Here is a 26,689-nt window from a genome sequence, read left to right on the forward strand (position 1 = left end):
AGGACACAGAGGTAGTCTTACTTTGAAACTGTGGCTGTTTTTTTAGAATTTTGCTCGCATTTCTATTTAGCATCAGCCCTCTTGTGATTGCGTAGAAATGCTTTAAAATAACATGATAATCTGCCGAAATCTGTGGGCGAAAAAGGAGGGATCGATAATGAGTTGCAGTAATCACAGATGCTTAAATGGGCCACCTTATTCTAGTTATAGAAGGCGCGGTACAGCGCAAACAAGAGAGGCGAAGCCTAGCAAACATGTCTCCGACGCGTAATTAACAAGCGTACCAACGCGAGCAGTAAAGTCTCCCATGGGTTAAACCGCTGACGTCTCGTTCACCTTCCGAACAAGACTGGATTCGCCCTAATACCCCCATGAATTGTGCGGCGGATATAATAAAATCCATTTTATTAATTCGCCTCACTGTCGCTTCCTTACGAGCCACAAGACCTATTTTTTATATTTGTAGGTTGCCATGGTAGCGAGCAGCGGGGAAAACTCAGAGGACAGTGGTGCTATTTCCTCACGAGTCGATTCAAGGTTCAAAGTGATATTTTTTTTATCCACCAAGGTAATGATCACCCATTGTGAGAAATTTTCTTTTGGGGAGAGGCGTTTATTTGACTGGAATGGAAATGGAAGGAACAGCAGGTGAAGAATTTGGGCGTTGAATATTTGAGGGACAATTTTCAGTGTGCAGCGGCACTCAAAATCACAACTATAACAATGGCGGGAGGCAATTTGCGGAAGTCACTTGTTTTTAATTGGTGAATTGAAACACCCGGCGAATAATTTGTGCCAAGTATTTGAAGAAACAGGTCTTATTTAAAAAAAAACTATAGATGTTTTTATGGGGCAGATGAACTTTGTCTACAGTGGTGGATGTACATACATTGTAGTACTGTAAAATTTATTTGAAGAAATATACTGGAATTTTTATTCATGTCTGTCGGTCTGTCGACTGTGTGTGTGTGCATGTATGTATGTATGTATGTACTTTATTTATTTATTTCCATGCATTTATTTATCTATTTATGTATTTGTGTCTGTATTTATTTATTTTTTTATCTATTCATCTACATATTTATTTACTGTATACTGTATTTAGATTTAGCTATTGTCTATTTATCTATTCATCTATGTATTTATTATGTTATGTTTGTTTATTTGTTTTTGTGTGTATTTATTTTTTTATCTGTCTATTTAGCTATTTATTTATTATTTTATTTATTTGTTTATTTGTTTATGTATTCATTTATTTAATTCAACCCCTAAAATGACCACGGAATATATATATATATATATATATATATATATGAGGGAGGCATTTCTTTGAAACAGGAGACCGATTGGGATATGGCAACAAGAAAACACTTGCCAGTACGATCACCATTAATGACGATTCGAGATGACTACTGGAGAGAAGCGTTGATTTTTGCACCTGCAGACGAATATACTCACGTATGTTGTCGGTGTTCTCCTGTACGATGTCGGTCTTGAGCAGGTTGTCGGCGAGTACAAAGGCTCCCTGCTCGACCGTGTCCAGGAGTGTGGTGGCCGCCCGCAGTTGCTCGCCCGTGCTCAGTTCGCGCCACGCCGCCTGAGTCTGCGGCTGGAGCAGATTGTTCACCGTCTCCACCATGGCCTGATAATGTTTTGAGTTTCAGAGGAAGTTCTTCATGAGAAATACATCTTTGTTTTTTGTCAACCTTTTTAGCGATAGAAATGTTGCTGAACACTGAATTCACATCGTAGATTGTTTTGAGAAAACAAGCTAGCACTATATAACATATTTTATAAAAACCTGGAGTAATTAACTCATTCACGGCCAGACAATGTGCAAAACTGTGTCCGCTGCGGTGCCAGGGTTTTTGTCATTTTCATTCAAATTGCAGGACCCACAGAATATTGAGTTTTACGACCACATAAACATTCAGTACAGCGTAAGAAACCTTAGACTCTCAAGTTATATGGGTCTGGAGTTATCTGAGATTGAAATGGGGGCTGCTGTACAAGATACAATACGATACATAAATATTGATTGATATAGCGCTTAAACAATAGCTGAAGCTGTAACAAAGCGCGAACAAAATTCAAATACTGCTGTCTTCGTGGCAGGGAAACACATTGCCATAGGTCTCACCAGCGCCTTATCGACACCCCCGCAAGAAAAACCAACCCCCCCCCAAATTCGGGAATTACAATCCAAGTCACACTTGTAAATTCCCGAATACATTTGGTGAATGAGTTAAAAGAAATAGATTGTATCGAAGTAAAACGTTTGCGGATGGTTATTTTTTTTTTTTAATTGTGCTGCTCCCTGTGGTGTTCATGCTTTGGCCACCGGGGGCAGTCTAACATGCTAAAGCTAAGTTTCACTGTACACACTTGCTTCTGCATTCATCACAAAAACAACAAATGCACTTCCAAAAGCTGCACATGAAGCAAAAGGCCACTCAGAAGACAAAAGCAAGAGTTCCGACACAATACAGCTCTCGATGGGAGTCTTTAATAGCCGTGATGGATTTTCTTTCATGCTGACATTCCCGTCACATAAAAAGCACTCAGGTGAAAAACGCCACGGCGTTGCTGCGTGGCGGCCAGCGGATGAACCGGCTATTTACCGCTGGCATAACTATCCGGCGCGAGCCTCTGCCGCTCGTTAACGCCAGCGAGCGGCCATTACGCCCCGCTTTAATCCGCCAACAACAATGCTGGCGCGGGTAAAGCGGGGGAACAAACCGGAACATTTGCAAGACAAGATGAAAAATTAAAAGCCATTAAAGATTTAAAAATGCCAATGGCGATATTCGAGCATTGAATGCCAATTGCTTGCGAACACGCTGTACATTCAAATGGGGCGATTGACTGTATGTGTTGCCTTTGCTCATCTTCAAAAGTGACTTTTTTTGCACACAATAAAAATGAAAACGATTCATCTCATGAATTTCTTTTTTGTCATTAAATCAGCATATTATGAAAGGGACTTTGATTTTTCGATTTGCGATTTTTCGATGAGCTATGGAGCGAATGCCGGAAAGGAGCCCACAGTGATTTTGTTACCAAGCGCTCATTTTTCAGTACATTTGAAGTATTTATTTTTAAAATGGTATGGCCCCCAAAAATAATTTTCACAAGCAACTAGGTGTATTTGAGATAAAGAAGATGTTCATTTGTGAAGGCGTTCTTATTTTCTATAGTCCACTGCGAGACTAATAAAGGCTAATCCATTTTTTTATTTGTCTTTTATCAATATTTTGCATAAATTACCTACATGGTAAATACATTGTGCAAAGTCGCCCCCCCCTGTTTTTGTTTTTAATTGCATTGTCTCAGTATTCTTTTATTTATTTATTTACACATTTATTTCTTTACTTATTGGGCTTTTTTATTTTATTATTTTAAGGAAGACCTCATTTTAAAATGGACTGTTGTGTAGGAATACTGGCGTATATAATTCACCCAGATCACGAACAAAACTATTTATGTGAGGTAACCAGGTATAGTTGAGGTCGATGAAACGTTTATTGGAAAGGAGGCCTTCATTTTTGTTCTCAAAATGCTTTTTTTTAATATGATGCATTTTTAAAAATATATATTTTAGTTTACCAATGTTATTCTAAGACACTAATATTTAGACAATGAAATCAAGACTTGCAGATGTAACGCGTTTATAGAAGAGACCCTCATTTGTCATCGTTTATCGTTTTATGTTGCCACATCAGATTATGCAAATGTATTTCTGCGATCATATCAGTTGTGCATGCTACTGGAATCACATTTGATTATTTCCCCACAGAGGATGCATTCATGTGAGGCACGTTGGCCCATATTTGCGGATGATTATAGTATTGGCCTGGTTGGATTGGAACCCCAGCGACACCTCCACAACATGGATGTAATGATTCCTCATTTGCTGCAATCGCACCTTTTACACGAGAGACGCAGGTTGAGTTGCTCTCAATTATTTATTTATTTATTTATTTATTAACGCTGCCTCTTCTGGCAACTGACGTTTTCCTTGCCTTTGTTCTCCATAAGAGGAAATAAATGCCCGACATGGGAGAAGATGGACGTACAGACCGAGTTTGGGTTGGTTGTCATGCGGAAAATCCGCCGGTTGCAAGTATGCGAACAAAGCTCTTATTAAACTAGATGCCGGCTTTCAATTGTTTTCACTCAACCGTGTCATCACTTGAAATGAACTCAATAAAAAAGGTAATACATGAAATCAGTATGTGATCTAAACAATTAAATTGATGTATGTTGAGTATATAATCAGAAACAAGGCATGTTATAATGTTTTGTTATATTCATCATAGCATAAACATTTATAAATAAATAAATGAAATAAAATTCATGTAAAATAAATGTAAAAAATATATAAAGTAATGGTCAATTTTATGTAATGCATTTTTCATATTTTATTTATTAATATAGATCAAATATAATTGCAATAATCATATATTTACCATATAATGTTGCATTTCTTAGTATACATATACTTTTGAACTATAAAATTGTGGTGTCACGAGAAATAAGACAAGCACAAATAAAAGGAAATAAGCACAATAAATAGGTAAAAAAGGTGAAAAACGAACATTTTTTTAGAATTTGAAAGAGGCCTTGGCGTTATTTTAAGTTTGAGGAACGGGCAAACAACTGATGAGCCGGTGTGAAGCGCTGCAACGTGTGCTACGTTTAAATGAGACAGACATTAGCCAGTAGCCTGGCGCCGTTCCAGGTCGGCTTGCGATGTCTTGTCTTCCATTTGCACCACGTGGATTGATGAAATCAACTCGGGGGTCCGGAGGAATTGATTTCTGATCTTGGATCCCCTGAAAGCCACGCACCCCTCAACCCCTCCACCGTGGCAGGATCCTCACACTCGATTTCTCTCAGTGATGGGAATTGAAAGGAAGCCAAAACAATGGAGGGTAAATTTAGGCGTCGCGTGAGCCTCATTTTTACCTGATCTCCTTCACCGAGTTGCTTTACGAGAGGGTGTCTGGTTTATTGCCATAGCAACAATGGAAATGCTATCGTCTTGACGGCGCAGGTGTCATTCGGGTCAAGTTACAGCATATTGCCCTCTTGATCAATACGATGGATTATATGGCGATGGAGAATGACATTTTTGATCGCACCATCCACAGTTAAGCTTTTATGAAATCAAATTCCTGATGTGATATTTTTTCAATCAAATGTCATATCTCCGTCACAAGATTTGAGGGGCAGATTTTTCTTCAAAAATCTTCCCCAAATAATTGTAAAGTGGGTTCTACAAGCTAACGTGACAGACTTCTATTTTATAGCATTGATTCTTGGGAATTTTTTTTGTGGTGATGATAGACATTCAGGTTACAAAGTGAAACTGGTTCGGGCAGCTTAATTTTTGTTTGTAATGTCCAAAATTACTATGACCACTTGAAACTGAAACAGCCAACTCAATGTTTGTTTGACTGCAAGGGTGTCAAAGTATTTTTTTTTGCTCCGGGCCAAATTGTAGTTACGGTTTTCTCTCGAGGGCCGTTATGAATTTGGGCAAGTCATTAGAATGTTTCATCCCCTCAGCATATTACAAATAGAGCTAAAAAATAAATAAATCACTAGTTCTCAAATTTGAAGTAAAAAATAATGACTGTTATAGTGGTTTACATTCAACAAAGTGAAATTTTGGTTCGGACTTCAGCATGCATCATGGCACTTGACATTGTTAACTTGCTTTCGCGGGCCAAATAAAATGATGTCACAGTGCCAGATTTGGACTGCCGGCCTTGACTTTGACACCTGAGCTTTACCACATGAACTCCCTTTTTTGTGGATCTAGTTACGGAAATGCCAACCAAATTAGCTATTGCTAAGCTAAATTACCTATGGTTAAGCAGAATTGTCACAACATTTTTAATCTTGAGTTTGGGGACATCTTTACAAAAGGTGATTTATTTGGCCACGACAAAAAAGGAGCCCTCGGAGCTTCATGTGCACTGATCGCCACGCCTCTCATGTGACTATCTTCATTAATGTACTGGAGAACGAGTCTATGTTAATGTAGTGTAAAATCCACAGTCAAATAAATATGTTATGAACGGTGACGCCATCCCAAAGGGAGGGGGGAGAAAAAAAATCCTACTTTTTAAGACTCCGATTAATCAGGCAGAACTCTCGCACTGCAGGCCAGACGAGCTTTCTGTTTACGAGGATATCTTCATCTTCCGACAAATTGACTTGTAGGAGGTGCGGGGGAAGGGGGGTTCTTTTATCATCGAGCCTCCCTGGAAGGTCACGCCGCCCCGCCGTGACACTCCCCCCGGTCATCCTCGCCAACAAAGGTGTCGCTTTAATGAGGGGCTTGAAAATACTCCCTGGGTCCTACAAAGTCACACTTGCTTGGTTCCTACTAAGGCATGAAGATGTTTTTCATCTTCTGTGGCGGAATTTGCCTGCAGCCTCAACTTCCCGTCATGCCGACTAAAGCTTTCGGAGGTGCTCGCTAAAACACGGACGGACGTAATCGCCGTAATTGGACACCATTAATATATCCTGCGGGCGCGATTTTTAGCGCGTTTGCTAGCAATCAAAAGGGGCGCTTTTCCCGCACAACGCGGTGAGGTGATCATTATGTGCTCTGTTGTCAAAGCGTCATGTTCACTGGGATTAAATTGGCTGTGATATACGGCCTGAGAAATCACACGCAGCGTTCAAGGACTGGAAATGTTTTCAAATTCAGCCCCCTGACGCCAGCTTCATTCAAGCTGCGTGGAATTTGGTCAGCGTTTCTATTACGAGGAGACCTTCCAAAAATAAAACAAAAAAAGAGTCAAAGATCCAGCTCAGAGAACATAAACAGAATGTCTGCCATTTTGAGTCAAAGCGGCCATTTTAGCGTCATTTCCAGTCGCCCCCGTCCAATGTGAATTTGAAGAATGGAGCTTTGATGAAGATAAGTGGTTTCGGATAATGGATGGAGGGGGGAGGCTGATGGATGGATGGATGGATGGATGGATGGATGGATGGATGGATGGATGGAGCTTGGTTGCCTCTTGGTTGAGCAAAATTCAAACCTCAAAGCTCATGTTGTCAAGTAGACTTGGTGTACTTGTCTATCTTTAGTAAACCCACAGAGCGACAGCGTTTAATGACTCGCAAAGAACACAAAACATTCAAATTGAGCTCCCAGAGCCACATTCAAACAAGAAATAAAGTAGGCATGCCATGAAATCAAAATCTGTTTGATTCCAAGAAGCCAACACAATCCCGACTAAAGATGAGTAAAACAGACAAACTGCACTTTTGTTTTCATGATCTATATGCACAACCTTTCCCATGACTTTTCATGGTACCCAAAAAAAGTGATGACAAAGAAAATGTCGCCCGCAGGGGAAAAAAAATCACGCACTCTGCCAGAGGCCTCGAAAAAGTAGCTGAGTGTTGCGATCGAAGCGGCTCCCCAAAATTGGGACACTCATTCATTATGTATCTGGACCAATCATAACATGCAAGGACCTGAGCTGACTTTGGCGTTTGACTTACTTACTGAAGCCGTCCCTTTGGTTTTGGTGGCGAAGAGCTTTCCGTTGGATGAATTCGATTAATTGAGTTCAATCAAGGACGACAGAAATCAACTTGATATCAAAACGAAATTGGAAAAGCATCCAAACCAAATTTATAATGTTGGTAGCTAGGCGTATAACAAGTATGGGAAGGATTGATTCATAAATCTATGTTTAAAAATGAGTTAAATATGAAGATTCACTTGATAGTAGAAAAAGGTCCAATTTTTTTATCCATCTTTTGCTTATCACCCAACAAAAAGCTTTTCCCCACGAAAATTCATACTTTATCATTTCTTTCTACTCCAGATGACAGAAAACAAGCATTGAAAGAGCATATGGGTGCAATTGGAAAAAAAAATCACACATACCTGCACGTAAAAACGGCACGAGCGCTCTCTCTTCTGCAGCTGTCAACCAGACAAAAAAGGCAATTGTAAGCAGAAGAAAGCAAGTCTGTCGGGCCAGAGGAAGAAATTCATCACGGGGCATCATGCCGCAACCGGAGTAACTTCACAGACCGAGTTCCAAGTTGCTAGCCAGAAACCAGACTGACACTCACAATTCTTTGGGATGGAATCGGTTTGCCAATGAAATGTACGGTGCATAAATCCTAGTCATTCAAAAGCCAATCGAATTTTCAGGCTCTTTGCTCATTATTACATTACCAATAGGGAAAGAGAAAGATTTGATCATAAAGGGGTGTTATAAAAATCCTTGTTCTTGCCTCTTATAACCATGTTAAAAATCTCAATGGGGGACATCTGCGTCTAGACTCCGGAACAGGTGTTGTTCTGAGTGAAGCCAATTAACAGCGGATGATTTGAATTTCACTGCCGATTGCAATTCGGTTTTGGCCGCTCAGCAGATACGCAGGATTTATGGTCGGGGGGTGGGGGGTGTAAACAGGCCGCAATGGCGAACGCGGACCACCCATAGGACCATTTCACTGCTGCTTGTGTCGTGAATGCCAATGAAGGCGGCCAAGAACAGAGCAAATCTTCATAAAGAGGATGTCGTTTGGAAACCATGTGGGAATTGATCCCGGAATACCTTGTTGAGGCTCCGCGCCGCGCTGTCTTTCCCACCAGGCGTCAGGTTGCGTAGCTGAACGTCAAGGAGATCCACCAACTGCACCATGGCCCTCACCGTGAACGTAATATCCCCGGCCTGCAAATTACTCTTGGTCTGCTCGGCCAGCTCCCGGGCGATCACCGCCGCCGTCTCGCCCGCTTTTAGCTGAAACGGCAAGCGATGGGAACGAAATTAGCGATGGCGGGCCAGAGCAAATGAAGGGCTATTGCCTCGCGGCAGCTGCGGATGACAAATGGCGACGCACAAACAAATGAATGCTGTTTAGCCTTTGCGTCGAGACGAGTCACTGCTTTCGTAATCTCGGTTAATGCCGTGTGTACACCGGGGGCAATAATGCATGCAACGATGGAATTGCAAACTATTAGTGAGGGATCTCCCTTGATGGTGTTATGCCTTTATGAAAGTAATATACCAAAAAACGTTGACGCCTGGGGGGAGGAAGAGGGTGCTATAAGAGCGATGGTTTCTCTGTGCAGCTATCCATTTTACATTTCCCGACATCTGCTTTGAATGAGCTCAAGGATTAGGGCGGATTCTGCACCTTTATTAAGTCATCCACCGGCAGCCATTTTCAAAGCAGAGCTCCTCTTTTTGCTCACCGTTTCAGCACATTTGAACTGAACTTTCATGACCCACAAAAAATTGTTTGGTGACAGTATAAGCAGCAAAGGTATTTTTTCTTTGCCTGAAACAAAAAGTTTATTTCTTCTTTTATTTTATTTTTTAGTAATGCACACTCGTACTCTCAATTCAACTACCGATGGAACCTTTTAACTCATTCACTGCCAGACAATGTGCAAAAATGTGTCCATTCCAGTACCATGTTTTTTTTTTCATTTTCACTCAGTTTTCAGGACTTTCATCAGAATAAAATAGTGATAAGTTAATTCTTAATGGACAACCGACGTCCCCGGAGAAGTTGTGTCCATAATTTGTAAAATGGCTTCAAATGACTTCTACTGAGCCTATTTTAATACGATTCCACTATATAGCTATATTTTACGTTTTAAGACTCACGCTGAATATTCAGGAAGTCTTGTTTTTGAGTTGGTGACGAGTCCGTACGTGACGTCACTAAAAGAACGCCCTTGAACGAAAAAAAGACACACTGTAGCAGTCCTTCCATCACGTCAATGTATTTTGCTGTACTTGTTTGGTCTGAAAACCTCGTGTTGCACCCAAAAGCCGCCAGAAGAGGGCGTCTAACCTCCATGGAAGGAATTTATCAGCCTGTGGAAACGGGCTGATTCATTCCTCACAGGAGCTGGTCGCCATTTTTTCTGCCTCTTTTCTGGGACGCTACATTGCAGTCCAGATGCCTCAAAATGACACGGAAGGACTTCTTTAATCAATTGCAAACGTATGCTTTCCTCTTCAGAACTATTCGAATCATGTTCATAACTGGACGTGTAACAAGAAAGCATATTGTCCGAATCTGAAGCCATTTTCTTGATTCTCAAGCAATGCAAGACGTCTTGGCGTGACGTCACGAACTGGGGGCGGGACTTTCTGAAAATGCCCAATTCGCAGCTCAATTTTTTGCAGATTTTGGACACTTTAAGTCATTTTTATTGGTGTTTTGCATTTGAATAAAAATATCATCCTGCGTGTTTTGGGTATTTTAGATGCTACAAAACGTTTTTCTGATGTCAGTTAAGAAACAAAAAAGTGACGTCGGTTGTCCTTCAAGTTTTTTGGCTTGCTTTAAATGGGGGTGGTGGTATAAAAAGCAAATGCTGCCTCTTTTTGGAAAGGAACAAAACTTTTCCAGAAGTCTGACCAGCGCTGTATCGGCATCCCCACACAAGTAAAAACAAAACTCGAACAAATTTGGGAATGGCGCTCTACGTCATATTTTCAATCCCCAAATACATTTGGGAATGCCAGTGAATGATCTAAAACAACTGCAGCTGCATACAAAGCGCTGTCAAATTTTAAAAAATGACACAGGCGTTTAAACTAAATAATCTATGAACAGACACAGTAAAACACAAAAACAACGTCAAGCTTAGTCGAAAAGCCGACAAATAAAAATATGTTGTTCAAACGGGTTTTAAAAGATGAGAAGCGAGGGGCCTCGTCAAATGTTTGCTTGAAGGTCATTTCACTGGTTTCGTGTTTCTTTTTATTAAAAAAAATGTTTGCCAGACTTTTTTAATGAAAAGAAACACGTTGAACCTATGAGTTGTTTCTTTAAGATTTGGTTTCATACTTTTTTATCCATTTGGGACTTTTGGAGCAGTGTTGCATTGTTTCTGGTTAGACTGAGACCTCGTGTTAAGACTTGTCGGATATTTCTTTCAGCATTATGGTGATGGTGATCATTTGGCTCTGTCTGACTATCGTCACAGCTAATCAATAACATTAATTGACCGACAAAGGGGAATTAATCTGGATTTTTTTTTTACAGGGCCAAAAGGACTCAAGGGTATTTGGATACCTTCTGGCTAATGACGTTAACCCAGGGGGAGGTGCAGTTGGTGAAGTTAGGGCCCTGAGGGTCCCAGTAGCCCTCGGGACCCACACACGAGTAGGAAGCCACCCCTGAGAGAAGAAGGCAGAACGACACTCTCATCAAACCACTTGAAATTTTGGAGTGCAAAAAAGAAACAGAAAAAAAAGACAAATAAGAGAAAGACGAAAAGGAGAGGGAGAAAAAATAGCAAATGAACAAAAAAAGAAATGAAAAGCACTCAGAAAGAGCAAAAAAGTCGACCAATAGAAAAGGGGAAAAGAAAAAGAAATTCCGAGCCATTACAACATCCATCAAAAAAAAAAAAAAGAAATCAAAAGGACTAAAAAATTGAAAATAACAAAAAACAGCTAGGAAAAAGGAAAAGTCAAAGACATAAACGGAGAAGTAATTGGAAACAAAAAGTCATTAAAACTGAAAATATCTAAAAACAAGTGAAAAAAAAAACAAGATTAAAATTTAACAAACAAAGACAAGAAAAAGCAAAGATCAATTACAGCCTACAACATTCATCTTGTCCACTTATGGTTGAATTATGTTTAAGCTTTCTCTTTTTTTCCCATGCTTTTTTTTCATGAACCGAAAGATTAATTATGAACTAACCAAGTAATGCAAACGCATCTGGGTTTTAACTGCTTGTACATCAATAAATTCGAATGACAAAGTAAAACGAGAAGAACAAAACAAAGCAAGCCGCGTCTTGTGACACCAACGTGTCCTTGTTCGTACTTGGCCGCTCGGGGGCTCGACTGCTCGACTCAGACGATGCGCACCAACGCATCCATTTTGATTGACATATAATTTCCTTGCCCTGTCCACCTTAGACAGACTTATGTTTGATGGCTTCCTGAGATAAGAGTGTGTGTGTGCGTGTGTGTGCACATGTGTGTGTGCGTGTGCGTGTGTGTGTGTGTGTGTGTGTGTGTGTGTGTGTGTGTGTGTGTGTGTGTGTGTGTGTGTGTGTGTGTGTGTGTGTGTGTGTGTGTGTGTGTGCGTGTGTGTGTGTGTGTGTGTCTATGTGCGTGTAGGTCGTCTGGAGAAAAACCCGCAGGGGGACAATATGGCCTTGGCTCCTTTCTCAGTACGGTGGGACACAGCGACGCTCTACCCCTCCCTTTTATCACGGATGTGACTGTGGTATTTTCACTTTCTGGATCCGCATGGCCTGACTGACATTGAGACATTGGTTGTTGTTTTTTTAAGTTTACCGTGGATGAAATATTTCCTAGTTCAACGGATGTGCCCAAGAAAACAATTGTGCTTACATGATTTGCTTGACGAACGCCTTGGAACCCGTGAATGACTTGCTAGCCGGCTAACAGTCTCACTCGCTAACATTTTTCTCTCAAGTTCATAACAAATTACAAGCGGTCGGACAATGTCTGAGAATTATAACTTGCAAACATCACAGCTTCTGTGAGCTAACAAACAAAAATACCCTACTAGCTAGCTCGGTAACTATTGGCTAAATCAAGGGTGTCAAACTCATTTCTTTCTGCCACTGGCCACATTGTAGTTACGGTTTCCCCTTGAGGGCCATTTTGAATTTGGGGATCCATTAGCATGTTTAATCCCCACCACATATTACATATAGAGTGCACAACAAATTAATGAAGAACTAGTTTTCAAATTTGAAGTCAAAAATAATGACTGTTATTGTGGTTTACAAGGGACTATTTGAAATCGTACTTCAGACTTTAGCAAGCATCATGGAACTTTCGCGGGCCGAATAAAATGATGTGGTGGGCCAGATTTGGCACCTGGGCCTTGGCTTTGACACCTGTGGGCAAAATAGTATCCTGAGTTCCTATGAATTATAAGTTATGTGGTGACCAACACCGTAGCATGTGCTAGCTAGCTTTTGTTTTTAGTAGAAGCAATATAATCTCATCCAGTATATTTGTACTCTATAAAATATATTTAGATGATGTGTATGGTTGAAAACAAACATCACCTATGGTCCCAGGAGGACAGGGCATCTTGGCAACCATTCCCTGTCCCATTTTGGGCCAGGAAATGTCAAACATGACGAGAGGATTACAGTACTCCACCCTGACATTGGGAAGCTTGGAGGAAGGTGGCAATCGTTCGTCGTCTCCCGGATCCAGCCGTCCCACTGGCGTCTGGGCCCGCGGGGGGCCCGGCACACCCGTTGAAGAGGTGGCGATAGTGGTGGTGGCCCATTTGTTGGTGACCGTCCTCGCTGGTGTGAAAGTGACGGTGGTGGTGGTAGTGGGACGAGTGGTGGTCCTCGTGGTGCTGGTTGTTGTGTCCATGTAGACCATCACAGAGGATGAAGACTCTGGATTGGGATTGGGGGAGGAGTTGTAGGGGCGGGAAAGAGGAGATCATTTGTTTAATAATAATAATAATAATAATAATAATAATAATAATAATAATAATAATAATAATAATAATACATTTCATTTATAAGCGCCTTTCAAAACTCTCAAGGACACTTTACAGTCACAGGGTATTTTTTATGCGGGTGAGCATCGGCAGCCACTCGCGCCAGTGTTCACTCAACCCGAAAGTAACATAAAGTAAAACAAAAAAAAAATAGATAGCAAATAGCTAGCTAGCTCGCCAGATAGCTAGATAGCTAGATAAATAAATTAAGAAAAGAGTCACACATTCAAGGCCGTTGTAAAAAAAAGTTTGCGCAATGCTCCCTTAAAAATATTGTATTTACAGATGTACAGTACATGTATATGTACAGACAACTCTATTGTGCACATTTGGCGGGAATATTATTGAGTTTTGTGATTCTGTGAAACTACCAAGAACACAGCGATAGGCTAATCAATGTACGTATTGTCTATTTCAACATGTAGAATTTATTTGTATTATTTTAATAGTATTGTGTAAAATGCTCACTATTATCCAATCCAATCTATTTCAAAGTTTCATGCTTAGTTGGCTGAACACAAGGCCCACAATGGAAGCACAGACAATCTGGGGTCAATCTGAGGTGAACAGACAGAGCCTGTTAAACTGTGATCCTCAGGTAGGAGATCTGGCCTTGTGAGAATTTACCACTTGGTAAACTCAGAATCAGAATCAGAATCAGAATCAGAATAGCTTTATTCGTCCCGCAATGGGGAAATTTGCAGTCCACAGCAGCAATTGAAGAGGGATGGGGTTGGGGTGGGAGTGAAAGGATAGAAAACAAGATATTCTAAGCATAACAAAATAAAAATGTCAACTGTATACTGTGCGAATGTAGATGTGCAAAAACCGTTCTATAAACAAGACTGTACATAGTGCAGAATCAAGGAATGCATTTAGATATATTGCAACAACCCATATTTACAAGTGTCCAGTTTTTTTTTGTTTTTTTTTCACATGTGATCATTGGGAATTGTGAAGCCTGACAGCAGTCGGTAGGAACGAGCGGCGGTACCTCTCCTTCTTGCAGCGCGGGTGTAATAGTCTCTGGCTAAAGGAGCTACCCAGAGCTGTCAGGATGGGCAGGAGGGGGTGGGAGGGGCTGTCCGTCATAGCTTTTAGTTTAGCTAGCGTCCGTCTGTTGCCCACCTCCTCTAGAGAGTCCAGCGAGCAGCCCACGACAGAACTGGCCCGCTTGACAAAGCGCTCCAGTCTTTTTCTGTCCCGGGTGGTGATGCTGCCTGACCAGCAGACAATGCCATAGTGGATGGCTGATGCCACCACAGAGTTCATAGAAAGTCTTTAGGAGTGACCCCTGAACTCCAAAAGACCTCAGTTTCCTGAGGAGGAAGAGGCGACTCTGTCCCTTTTTGATTAGGGCATCCGTGTTTGTTGTCCAGTCCAGTTTATTGTTGAGAGTAACACCCAGGTACTTGTAGGAGGTCACCCTCTCAATGTCCGAACCCTGGATGTTCAATGGTGCAGGTGACGATTGTTTCCTGCAGAAATCCACCACCAGCTCCTTGGTTTTGCCGGTGTTGATCTGGAGGTGATTCTGCTGGCACCAGTCCACAAAGTCCTTTGTCAGTCCCCTGTACTCCCTATCGTCTCCCTCTGTAATGAGGCCGACAATAGCTGAGTCGTCAGAGAACTTCTGAAGGTGGCAGGTTGGGGTGTTGTAGTTGAAGTCCGAGGTGTAGAGGGTGAAGAGGAATGGAGCCAGGACTGTTCCCTGCGGAGCTCCGGTGCTGCAGAGAAGCCTGTCCGACTCACAGTTCTTTACCCTCACGTACTGTGGCCTGTTTGTGAGGTAGTCTGTAATCCAGGATGTGAGGTGATGGTCGACTCCGGCATGCTGCAGCTTGTCCCCCAGTAGACTTGGCTGGATGGTGTTGAAGGCACTGGAGAAATCGAAGAATGTGATCCTCACCGTGCTCCCAGCATTCTCCAGGTGCAGCAACGCCGTATGGAGGAGGTAGATGATGGCATCCTCCACACCGATGCTGGGCTGGTAGGCAAACTGCAGCGGGTCCAGCGATGAGCTTGCCAGCGGTCGCAGGTGGGCGAGGACGAGTCTCTCCAGCGTCTTCATCAGGTGAGACGTCAGCGCCACCGGTCTGTAGCTGTTGAGCTCTTTGGGGTTGGCAATCTTGGGCACTGGGACCAGGCATGACGTTTTCCACAGCTGTGGAACTCTGCCCAGCTTCAGGCTCAGGTTGAACAAGTGCTGGACAATGTCACACAGCTGGTCGGAGCAGGTCTTGAGGAGTCGGGAACTGATGTCATCCGGACCTGCTGCCTTCCTCACCTGCATCCTCCTCAGTTGGTTCCTCACCTGCGCAGTTGTGACAGACAGGCAGGAACCAGGAGGCAGAGTGGCGGCTGAGGGTGTGGCAACGGTTGGGAGGGCAGATGTTGGTTGTGGAAAGCTGGTCGTGAGAGGGGGCAGGGAGGGTAAGGCCACAGTGAGAGTTGGTGCAGGTGCAGCTACAGGGGAAGTTGACGGTGGGCCGGGGGCGGCTGGCGTCTTGTCAAACCGATTGAAAAAGCGGTTGAGTTCATCTGCCCAGTCCTTGTCTTTTTCGTTCAATGTCACTGGGCTTTTGTGGCCTGAGATGTTTTTCAGGCCCTTCCAGACACCAGCGACATTGCTGGCTTGCAGCTGCTCCTCCATTTTCATCCTGTAGGCCTTCTTCCCCTCTCTGATCTTCCTCCTCAGTTGGATCTGCACGGCCTTCAGTTCCTCTCTGTTGCCCGACACAAAAGCCCTTTTCTTCTCCTTCAGGAGGACTTTTATGTCGGGATTAATCCATGGTTTGTTGTTGGCAAAACACCGCACAGTCCTGGTGGGTACGGTGTTTTGTTCACAAAAGTTAATGTAGTCTGTGATGGTGTTGGTGAGTGAGTCAATGTCTTCCCCATGAATCTCAGTAAAGAGCTCCCACCTGGTTGAATCAAAACAGTCCCGCAGAGCTTCTTCAGCTTCTGTGGACCATCTTTTGATCGTGCGGGTCACAGCTGGTTGCCTCTGGACAAGGGGTTTGTACACAGGCTGGAGATAAACCATATTGTGGTCTGCTCTTCCGAGAGGGGGGAGGGGGGAGGGTTTGTATGCATCCTTGGCGTTTGAATAAAATAGGTCCAATATGTTATTGTCTCTGGTGGCACAAGTTACATACTGTGTGAATGTTGGGAGGGAGAACGTAAACTCCTTTACAGGAAGAGCTGATTAGCCGGGTTACAAGTCTATCAGTTCACGGAAAGACTTTTTGTGACTCGTTCTGCTGATTGGTATTCCGTGACATTTTTTTAATAACCATTGATATCCTTGAATATCATCATAAGTGGTCTTGGATATGACAGATCAACCCTGCAAATGTATATAACTAAATAGACTTATCTTCAAAATGTGCAAAGTTAACGCCTCCCATTTTTGTATCTTCTTCTTTTCCTTTGGGCTTTTCCCTTCAGGGGTCGCCACAGCGAATCAGTGTCCTCTATCTTCAGAGATTTGATTCACATGTTTGTTTTGGCCACGCTTTTACGTCGGATGCCCTTCCTGACACAACCCTCTGTATTTATCCGGGCTTGGGACCGGCACAAGAAGACACTTGCTTGTGTCCCATTGTGGCTACAGGACAAGCAACTCTATGAACTTAATAAAGATGAAGATGCTTGATGAAATGCTGTCCCTAAAAAGGTTAACTGAAGTCTTGTTTGTTTCTCCACCCCTTGGAGCATTTCAGTTGTACAGCAGAGAGCAAATGAATCTGTAAAAACAGATACAAAACTTTCATGGGTGCTGTGCTCCGGTGCCAACCTCCAAAGAGACTTTCTAGGGCTTCCCTCATGAACATCCACAACTGAGTTTAGTGTTTTCAAGAACTGATCTGGTTTTGAAAAACTTGCCATCAATAAATAAATAAATAAAAATATTTGAATAAATAAACACATAAATAAATAAATAAATAAATAAATAAATAAATAAATACATTTGAATAAATAAACATAAATAAAGAAACACGATAAATAAATAAATAAATAAATAAATAAAACACAAATAAATAGATAAATAAATAAAGGCCAAACAAAAAAATAAAACATTGCTTATGGCGCTGTATTTTGTACAGTCTCAAGAATTGCCTTGAAAAACTGTTGCAAAAGCTCTAAACGGCAAATAAATGCTACAACTCCACCCATCAATCCATTTTGTCACATCTAACATGGCGGCAATATTGACATTCCAATTCAGCGCTCCAGGCGGTTTCTCCCGACATCCAGTATGACATGTGAGCCAAACTGGTCGGCTTTTCGTGGACCCCCACTGGCATAGCTAACACACTTCCAGCTGTGTTCCCTAAACACATGTTGGAATGCTGCTATTTGTGGACCTCCAGACATGAAACAAAGCGAGACCCCAATTTCCCCGATATGATGGCCACTCCAGGAGGTGCCAGCTAATGAGGTTGTTTACCTGAGACGAACTGCCATCATAGTAAATGCCAACAAATGTGAACAGGCACTGCAAACTCAAGAAATGTGGCGAGAAAAATGCAACCCAGCTGACAATGGATTTGATTACATCATGTACTATAAAATAATTCCTATCTGCATCTCGGGTATACTGATGAATTAAAAAAAGGAATATTTAATCCTAATCACAACACATAACGCCATAGTTGGGCTTACTAGCATCTAATGAGTATCATATTAGCCTTAGATTTGTTAGTCTCCAGCTCTCGAAATGAAGAGCTTCACTTGACATTGAAGATAAAATTCTACCAACCGAGCAAGATTCATCCGAGCGTTGCACATGCCGAGCAAACATAAAAGGAGCCCACAAACACAAAGAATCTCCATCATCCCACGGGGAGTTTGGCAGTACCACCCATCACTAGGACGTTAATAAGAAAAGACCAAACATTTAACATCGTGGACGACATGAGCGCAGATTCTATAAGCATATATCTCGCTGGCGAGTGCCCTCCCCCTTCTTCCACTGCCTCTGCCGGCTCTGCAATAAGTACATTATTCATGAATGGCCGTTGCGCATTTGAGGAGGAGTGATGACGACCTCAAACAGAGCGCATCCGACTCTCGGTAAATAGCAGCGTCAATTTGGCCGTAATTGAAATGAGCCGGAGGCGTTCACATACTAGAAATGGGTCATTGCAGAAATGGAGGACATTGAAATAAAATTTCATATAATCCGTGAAGAAAATAGAAGGAGCGGAAAATGGAAATATCGATAATTCGAAATATCCTGAGATAAAATGTAACCGAGCTGTAGAATAAAGTGAAATTGATAAATATAGTTTAAAACACAAAATGGTGATTGGATTTTTTTTTCATTCTTGATAACCAACTGCGTCATATCAAATTTAACAGATGAAATGATCTTGATTTTGTTGGCATGCCGTAATACGATAATTTATTCTTCTTCTTCTTCTTCTTCTTCTTCTTCTTCTTATTATTATTATTATTATTATTATTATTATTATTATTATTATTATTATGTGACGTATTTTCCTGTGTAAAGGCGCACCATATATAAGGTGCACCGGACTATAAGGTGTACCTTCAATGAATAAAAAAAAGTTTTCCAAATATACCACATTATAAGGCGCTACACTAGAGGCTGGGGTTACGCACCACTTCTTCTACAGGGGGAAATGGAGTCGGTGGCTGCTGACAGTAGTAGAGACCTGTTGTGGCTCAATATACTTCACATATAAGGTGCACCGGCGTATAAGGTGCAGGTTAATCTTTTGAAGAAAATCAAGGCTTTTGAGTGTGCCTAATACACCGGACAATACGATGATTGTTAAAACAAATGATGTCACAATCATGCTTTGAGTGTGTTTCTAAACATACAAAAAGCCTTCTTGCCTTTTTAGCCATCGAGAGGATGGGGGGAGTGTGATGACTCAGCAGAAATTACATCATCAAGCTGCAGCATTTGCGTTGAACACGGTTACAGCTAAGCAGATTCATATTTAGTTCGCGGTTATGCAGTGTGTACATTAAACATTGACATCACTGGGGTGATATCAATGATTTTCTTTTCAAACTTATTTTTTAAATCTGTAAATCAGTCACGGGCTCGCACCAAATGCAGAAAAATAGGAAATAAATAGGATACTATTTATGGCTGACTTGTTCAATTGATTTTAAATGTTTTTTTTTCTTTTTTTAATATTTGAGCAAAAAGTCAGTGAAGGCAACATATGGTGAGAAACTGGAGGTATTAAACTATTGGAGCGGATGCAAGGTGGACAGATTGTATCACTTGAAAAAAATGTCAAGTACAAAAAAATCACAAGTACAAAAAGTCGAACGCCATGCCAGAAACCCCCCCCCCCCGCCCTCTAATAAAACAAAATAAATAAATAAAGGATATGTTACTGCTGAGTCAAATTACAGTGGTCGGCATTCCCATTAAGATGATGATGTTGGCACGTGTTGTGATTGCATTGATTTCTCATCAATTAGGTATATTAGCGTCAAAACAAAACAAAAGTGCAACAGACAAGATGTGCAAATAAGCAATAGTCATTAAGAACGCGAGTAATCAAACAGTTAGTTGGCATAAAGTCAATAAATGCAAATTAGGGGAAAAAAAATCAACCCGGAAGCCATTTTGTCCTTCTCGTAGAAGCCCGAAACTGATGCCCAGAGTGCAAAAGCTGAAACTCATTTTGGGGGTAGGTGAAATGTAATATTGAGTTGGCTTTGCTGAGCATCTGTTTCTTGTAGACGAACAAGAATCCCCAAATTCTTGTTATTCTCGCTTTGCAATGGAATTTATACATTTTGTTGTTTATTGATAAATCGTGAAAAAATGTCTGCTATATTCCTTCATGCATCACAAGAAAAATCTAAGAAAAACTACACTTTTAGGATTCTGTGCGTGCTTCCCAGAAGTTAATGGGGGACAGAAAAAAATAAATGTGAATTTTGCATATTCGCGACAAAGTTAAGCTGGACCAAGTCCCACAACGGAGTTGGAAAAAAACGGCGCCACACTCTGGCTAATTGTGTCATTGAAAGTCCTCTGATCATTTCGACTTTAATGGCAACATTTAAAAGAACAATAATAAAAAAACAACAACAACACACAAATAAATGAGCTTCATCACCCACCCCCACACGGAGCTTTGCACTTCATTTCAAAGGGAAATAATTAGCCCCGTCGTTCGCTATCCCCAAGCCCCTTGGCTCGCGCAATTAGATAAGCCGGCTCTACTCGGCTCCGGGAGCAGGAGGATGCATTACCATACGGATCCGTTACGTGTGACTCGTCGAAACTTTCGCAGATCAAACGAGGACCGAAAAGGGCTTTCGGGCTAGCGAGGAATTAAGACAAGGAAAGTGACTATTTCCAACCTTGTGCCGAACCCATTTTACCCCGCCTCATTTGAGTATCGCAACCTTTGTCCATTATTTTGGCTGCAATCGGCACTTTCTCGCATTAGTCAATGTGTGATGTCACCCATTAACCCTGTCTACCTATTTATTTATTTTGCTTTGCCTTGTTTAACGACGACATAATGTGATTTTGGTTTCTATCTTTTGACTTGGTGCGCATTCTCAAATTAGATGAGCAGGGATCCACGGTGGGATTCAAATCCATCCTGCTGTTTACTGGGACAGTTTAAAAGGAACTTTTCAAGCACCATCTGTTCACCGACACATACTGTATATTTGGGAAACAGCAAAACACAGATTTTTAATTACAACTTCAAATTCCATTAAGCAGTCTTTGCTCCCCATGAAAGGCGCTACAGTGTCACATTGTCACCCACAACACGCTGCTCAATTCAAATTGGACATGACATGCTTTCAAAGTCACAGTCCAGCAGTGTACAGCCCACATGAATCATTTGGATTGTTTTTTTTTTGTATCATTTTGCCGCAGGCCACATTGTAGTTACGGTTTCCTTTCGAGGGCCGTTATGAATTTTGGGAAACCATTAGAATGTTTCATCCCCTCGACATAGAAAGAACATACAACAAATTAATGAACAACCACAGTACTTTTCAAATATGAAGTCAAGAATAATGACTGTTATTGTGGTTTACACACGACAATTCAAAATTTTGGTTCGGACTTGAGCAAGATTTATGGCACTTGACATGCTTGATTTGCTTTCGCGGGCCGAATAAAATGATGTGGTGGGCCAGATTCGGCCCCGGGTCTTGACTTTGACACGCGACGGATCTATCATGAATGAAAAAATATTCTATGTCAAGGCATGGCCTGTGGATTGCCGCACTACGTCAGCGCTCATTCAGATGGCCCTGATGCTAAGCGTATATATTATTCTTATTATTTCATTGTGTTGCTATCCATCAGTTGCCACGCAGGCGGCAGCTCAATTATGCAGCCAGACATCCGGTAATGCTCCGATATCATCTAACATGATGAGAGCCATCATGGAGGGGAGCCATGCATTGTTTGCCAATTAATTTCTCATTCCTGAGCTCTCGTCCCGGGACTTGAGAGGGCATTTAATGGAGGTCAAGCAGCAAGGGAAAAAAGAGCGCGCAGCTGCCGCACGAGCATGACAAATTGCAGCGATTCCTAGATACCGGACCATCTTCGGGTGAGAGCGCTGTTTCATGTACATTTTAGTTTCTGTGTAGATAGAATGGCAATTGAAGTGAAAGCATCGATTGGGGTCACGGTGTTGATAGATGTGGAGGCCTAATTCTAAATAAAGTCAGATCTAGGTTATCGAACGGCTTGGTTATCGACCAATTCGGTTTTAGACCAAAAGTTTCCGTTTTTTATGTCTCGGTTTACAACTGAAAATTGGTTCTCGACTAACTGAGTGCACCTGAATCCACCACTATATCCCCCTCCACTTCCTTTTACTTCACTTCCTTGTATTGCGTCTCATTGTGACCGATGCATTATACACTTGTAGCGTTCCATTCTGAGCATGTGTGTCTGTATTGTTCAATCATAATAAAAATGAAAGAAACATTGGTTACATTGATTATAACGGGAAATGTTTCCGTTTTCGACCAAATCAGATTTCGAACAGGTTTTCTGGAACAGTATGTGGTCAAAAACCGAGGTTTGGCTGTATTGTGAATGTGTTTCCTCATACAGAGGCCGTGGATGTCCACTTAGTCATATTGCACTGGGGTGACATGTTTATTGAGGAAGAGGCCTTTCTGTGGAGCTACAGACTTGCAATATACAGTAAAGTCTCGTTAAATCGATATCGGATATATCGATAGTCCTGGTTATATCGATACTATTTCTATGCACGCACGGAGAAAATTACATGCAAACAGGGTCGGATATATCGATAGTCCCGGTTATATCGATATTTTTTCGGACTCCCTTGAATATCGATATAACGAGACTTTACTGTATTTGCAAAAACACAGTGTAAGATGTTCTCAAAAAGATTTAGATACTGCAAAAATATCGTTTTTGAGGCTATTTTAGAAATAGCATGTGACTTGTTTTATATGGACGCTCGGTTTTTTATATGAGTGCCAGGAATTTATTACAAGCAAGGAATTAATGTGATGTGCGAATGAGCAAGTAGCCTGCACCACTAAGCCTTAGCATCAAAAAAGAAACCTCCACTGGCCTCGGCAGTTTATTGGTGTTTCATGGTCAATATAAAAATGAAAAAAAGTAGTCGTGTGGGTGGGTGTGAACTCTTGAGGGCCTGCAACGATGGATCCCAATGGACAACATCAGAGCACTCGAGTCGCGCGCCGATTATCTCTCAAACGCGCTCTTGCCAAGACCCGCGTTTATCGCTTAGACGCTCTTAATCAGTTTAGTGGGCACCCGAGCCAAAACATGGAGTGTTTTGGGCACGCTTTGCCATGCAAGAGCCTGCGGGGCGCGGCGTCTGGCGTGAGGCCGCTGCCAGATGGCAACATGTGGCAAACGTACAAAAAAGGCCAGACAGTGAATGAATCTCTGACACGGACTGTATGCAAACATCTTGGACCCGCACGCTGGGTCGCATATTGGCCTGAAAGCTTTGGTATTCATTCAGCAATATACCAAGAGCTCCGAAAATGGGATGACTTCTTCAAGATGATTGCCGTCTTATGCAATAGAAATAAAAAGTCGAGAGAAGAGGAGAACACAATTACAAAAGCGTCCAATGCATGTGCGGCGTCATGTGATTAATGTGAATTGTGCCTTAGACCAATTACACTGGTTGACTGAAAATTGGAATTATAGATGGCTTCATGTGTACCGAAATGGATTTCATCATACCTTGTCAAAAAATTCCTTCTAATTCTGAATTCATAAAATCATAATTTGTTACCTTATGACTGTATTACATATTATTATTATTATTATTATTATTATTATTATTATTATTATTATAAGGGATTTCTCTAATGTGAGACAATTCTTTCTCATATTATTCTCTTATTATTATTATTATTATAGTTTTGCTTTTTTGATTGTTGCTGTGCTGATGACCATTTTGTGTTTGGGAGCCTTTTACTGAGTGAGTTGCTTGTTCTGTAGCCACAAAGGGACATAAGTCTTCTTGTGCCAGTCCCAAACCCGGATAAATACACAGGGTTGTGTCAGGAAGAGCATCCGACGTAAGAGCTGGGCCAAAACAAACATGCGTAGCATACCTCTGAAGATGGAGGTTACTGATTCGCTGTGGCGACCCCTTGAAGGGAAAAGCCGAAAGGAAAAGAAGATTATTATTATTATTATTATTATTGCTATTTATTTGTCATTTATTATTATTATACTGTATAGTGTCCTTGAGAGTTTTGAAAGGCACTTAGAAATTAAATGTATTATTATTATTGTTGTTATTATTATTATTATCGTACTTGTAGCCATAGTCGTAGTTGTAGTAGTAGTGGTAGTGGTAGTAGTGGAAGTAGTAGTAGCAGTAGTCATAGTAGTAATAGTAGTAGCCATAGTAGTAGTAATAGTAGTAGTAGTAGTAGTAGTAGTAGCAGCCGTAGTATTAGTGGTAATAGTGGTTATGGTTGTGGTAGTAGTAGACATAGTATTATTAGTAGTGGTAGTGGCGGTGGTGGTGGTAGTAGTAGTAGGAGTAGTAGTAGCAGTAGTAGTGGTCATGGTAGTAATACTAGTACTAGCAGTAGTAGTAGTAGTAGTAGTAGTAGTGGCAGTGGTGCTGGTAGTTGAAGTGGTAGTAGTGGTTGTTGTAGTAATAATAGTAGTAATAGTAGCAGTGGTAGTATTGGTAGTGGTGATAGTAGTAGTAGTAGTAGTAATAGTTTTAGTAGTAGTAGCCGTGGTGGTTGGAGTCGTAGTGGTCTTAGTGGTTGTGGTAGTAGTAGTAGTATAAGTGATAGTAGTAATAGTAGCAGTTGTCATCAGCGTAATAGTAGTATACTGTAATATGAAAAGCAAAAGCTGATGTGAGCATAAAAAAGGGAACATTTGTGGGCAAAAAAATATATAAAGAAAACTATAGATCTATGATTTGAAAATGTAGCAAAAATTTGTTGGCCAGTATTATGAATAATAATGACTACAAGGCACAAGCCAGTAACGGATTCTGGCGGTATGATAACCGTGAGTAAAAACAGCATTTTTCCTATGCTAAGATGGTAGGAATAGCGATGAATCAATTAATCCTTACGAATGAAGTGACATCTCACATGCTGGCATGGGGATGAAAATAAATCATTGTATCTCACCGAAACAATATCAGAACAAATTGCTAAACATCAAACTAGGTTATATCGCAAGCCAAAGAATGGACATTGAATTGAATCACAACATTCATTCATTTTCTCAATCAGCTTTATCTTCACCAGGGTTGCTGGGTGTGCTGCAGCCTATTCCAGCCATCGTTAGGCAGTAGATGGGGGGCACCCTGAACCTGTTGCCAACATTCCACACTGACACTTGTACCGAGAGATTATTTGAAGTGTACGATAAACCTGCCGTGCATGTTTTTATAATGTGGGAGGAAACTGGATTACCCGGAGAAAAGCCACACGGAGCCTAGCTGAGCCAGGGAATCAACCTTTGCACCTTCGGACTGTGAAGTCCAATTCCAAGTGCGCACCAAAGTGACATTGTATGCTCAAAATAATGCTGCTCGCTTGTTTTTCACACCAACTGCCAATCTGGACGCCAAAAATAAGCAATATGTGCAAGACACAATGCACACATTTTTTTTTTTAAAGTTGCAGAAAAGCAGTGTTCTATAAACAAGTGGTGCTCCCCTCCCCCTCCCATGAATCCCAGTCGATTAAAAAGCATCCATTTATTGTGCGCTAAATAACTGGCTGCTGTAAAAATATTACACTGAAGCAATAAAAGTCAGTAAAAGCTATAATATGTGAAAGACGAGGACGGAGGGAAACAATAAAATAACAAAATACATGATTTTTCTTACTACTTACTTTTTAAAGACTGCAATTTTTTGAAGATGTGCATTGGCCACTGAAACTCAATTCACATTCAAACGTCGCCGCAGTCCAAACACGTTGGAGTTTGTCCCAAGTTACAGGGAAGCTCCCGCGCTTAAAACATCACTTCATGTATTCATTGTCGCATTCTCGAATATTACCAAGTTTTGTTGATGGCGATAAGGTGAGAATTCAGCTTTAAGGTTAAGTTGGAGTTTAGTTTGTAGTGTGGGTTTTTTTTTAGTCTTGGGTGAGAATCAGGTTATGGTTTTGGGTGAAGATAAATTCAATTTGGGGTTTAGTTTGATTTTAAGTTAGGATAAGGTGAAGCCTTAGTGGTTCAGAATGACAACTGCAAAACATATGTATCTAAAATAAAATAAAATCAATCATTGGGTGGCGTATGACAAAATCAAACCGTCCCTCAAATAGACGCAAAGTCCAACTAAAGTGTGTCCTTTTAGTTCTCTGTAAGAAAATTGACGTTAACATGCATGGTAAGGAAGATGATGAAACAGCTGCTTTATTACTCCGGAGGGCTTTTTTCTTTCTTTCATGTACTCTCCCGATTTTTTGTTACACCCGCATTTCAATTTGTGCTCCATCTGTCCACGAGCACTGACATTTTATGACCGCTATTCATGCCGCTCGTGTGGCAGGGGCCGGCGATTTTGCACAGCGACTCGTATCCAATAAAAAGGAGAAACACACAAGCTCCCTCTTATTAAGCACAACAAATTATATTATGGCCGGCTGTGTGTCGGCCAAAGCAAACGCC

The 26,689-nt window shown here is 41.3% G+C and overlaps 1 protein-coding gene across 7 annotated transcripts in view; it reads right to left on the reverse strand.

The window, feature by feature from the left end:
- LOC148902069 (adhesion G protein-coupled receptor L3-like) overlaps nucleotides 1-26,689 on the reverse strand; it is a 180,976-nt gene that overhangs the window by 42,148 nt on the left and 112,139 nt on the right. For all 7 annotated transcript variants that reach the window (XM_088990280.1, XM_088990279.1, XM_088990281.1 and 4 more), the window contains exons 8-12: nucleotides 13,073-13,420; nucleotides 11,086-11,189; nucleotides 8,604-8,789; nucleotides 7,922-7,960; nucleotides 1,459-1,642 (exon numbers count right to left, since the gene is read on the reverse strand). In XM_088990280.1, the coding sequence (XP_088846406.1) occupies nucleotides 1,459-1,642; nucleotides 7,922-7,960; nucleotides 8,604-8,789; nucleotides 11,086-11,189; nucleotides 13,073-13,420 (861 nt within the window). The remainder of the gene's footprint in view (nucleotides 1-1,458; nucleotides 1,643-7,921; nucleotides 7,961-8,603; nucleotides 8,790-11,085; nucleotides 11,190-13,072; nucleotides 13,421-26,689) is intronic.

The sequence above is a fragment of the Hippocampus bargibanti genome, linkage group LG02, assembly GCF_051943395.1.
Source record: "Hippocampus bargibanti isolate YZ-2025 linkage group LG02, ASM5194339v1, whole genome shotgun sequence".
NCBI lineage: Eukaryota > Metazoa > Chordata > Actinopteri > Syngnathiformes > Syngnathidae > Hippocampus > Hippocampus bargibanti.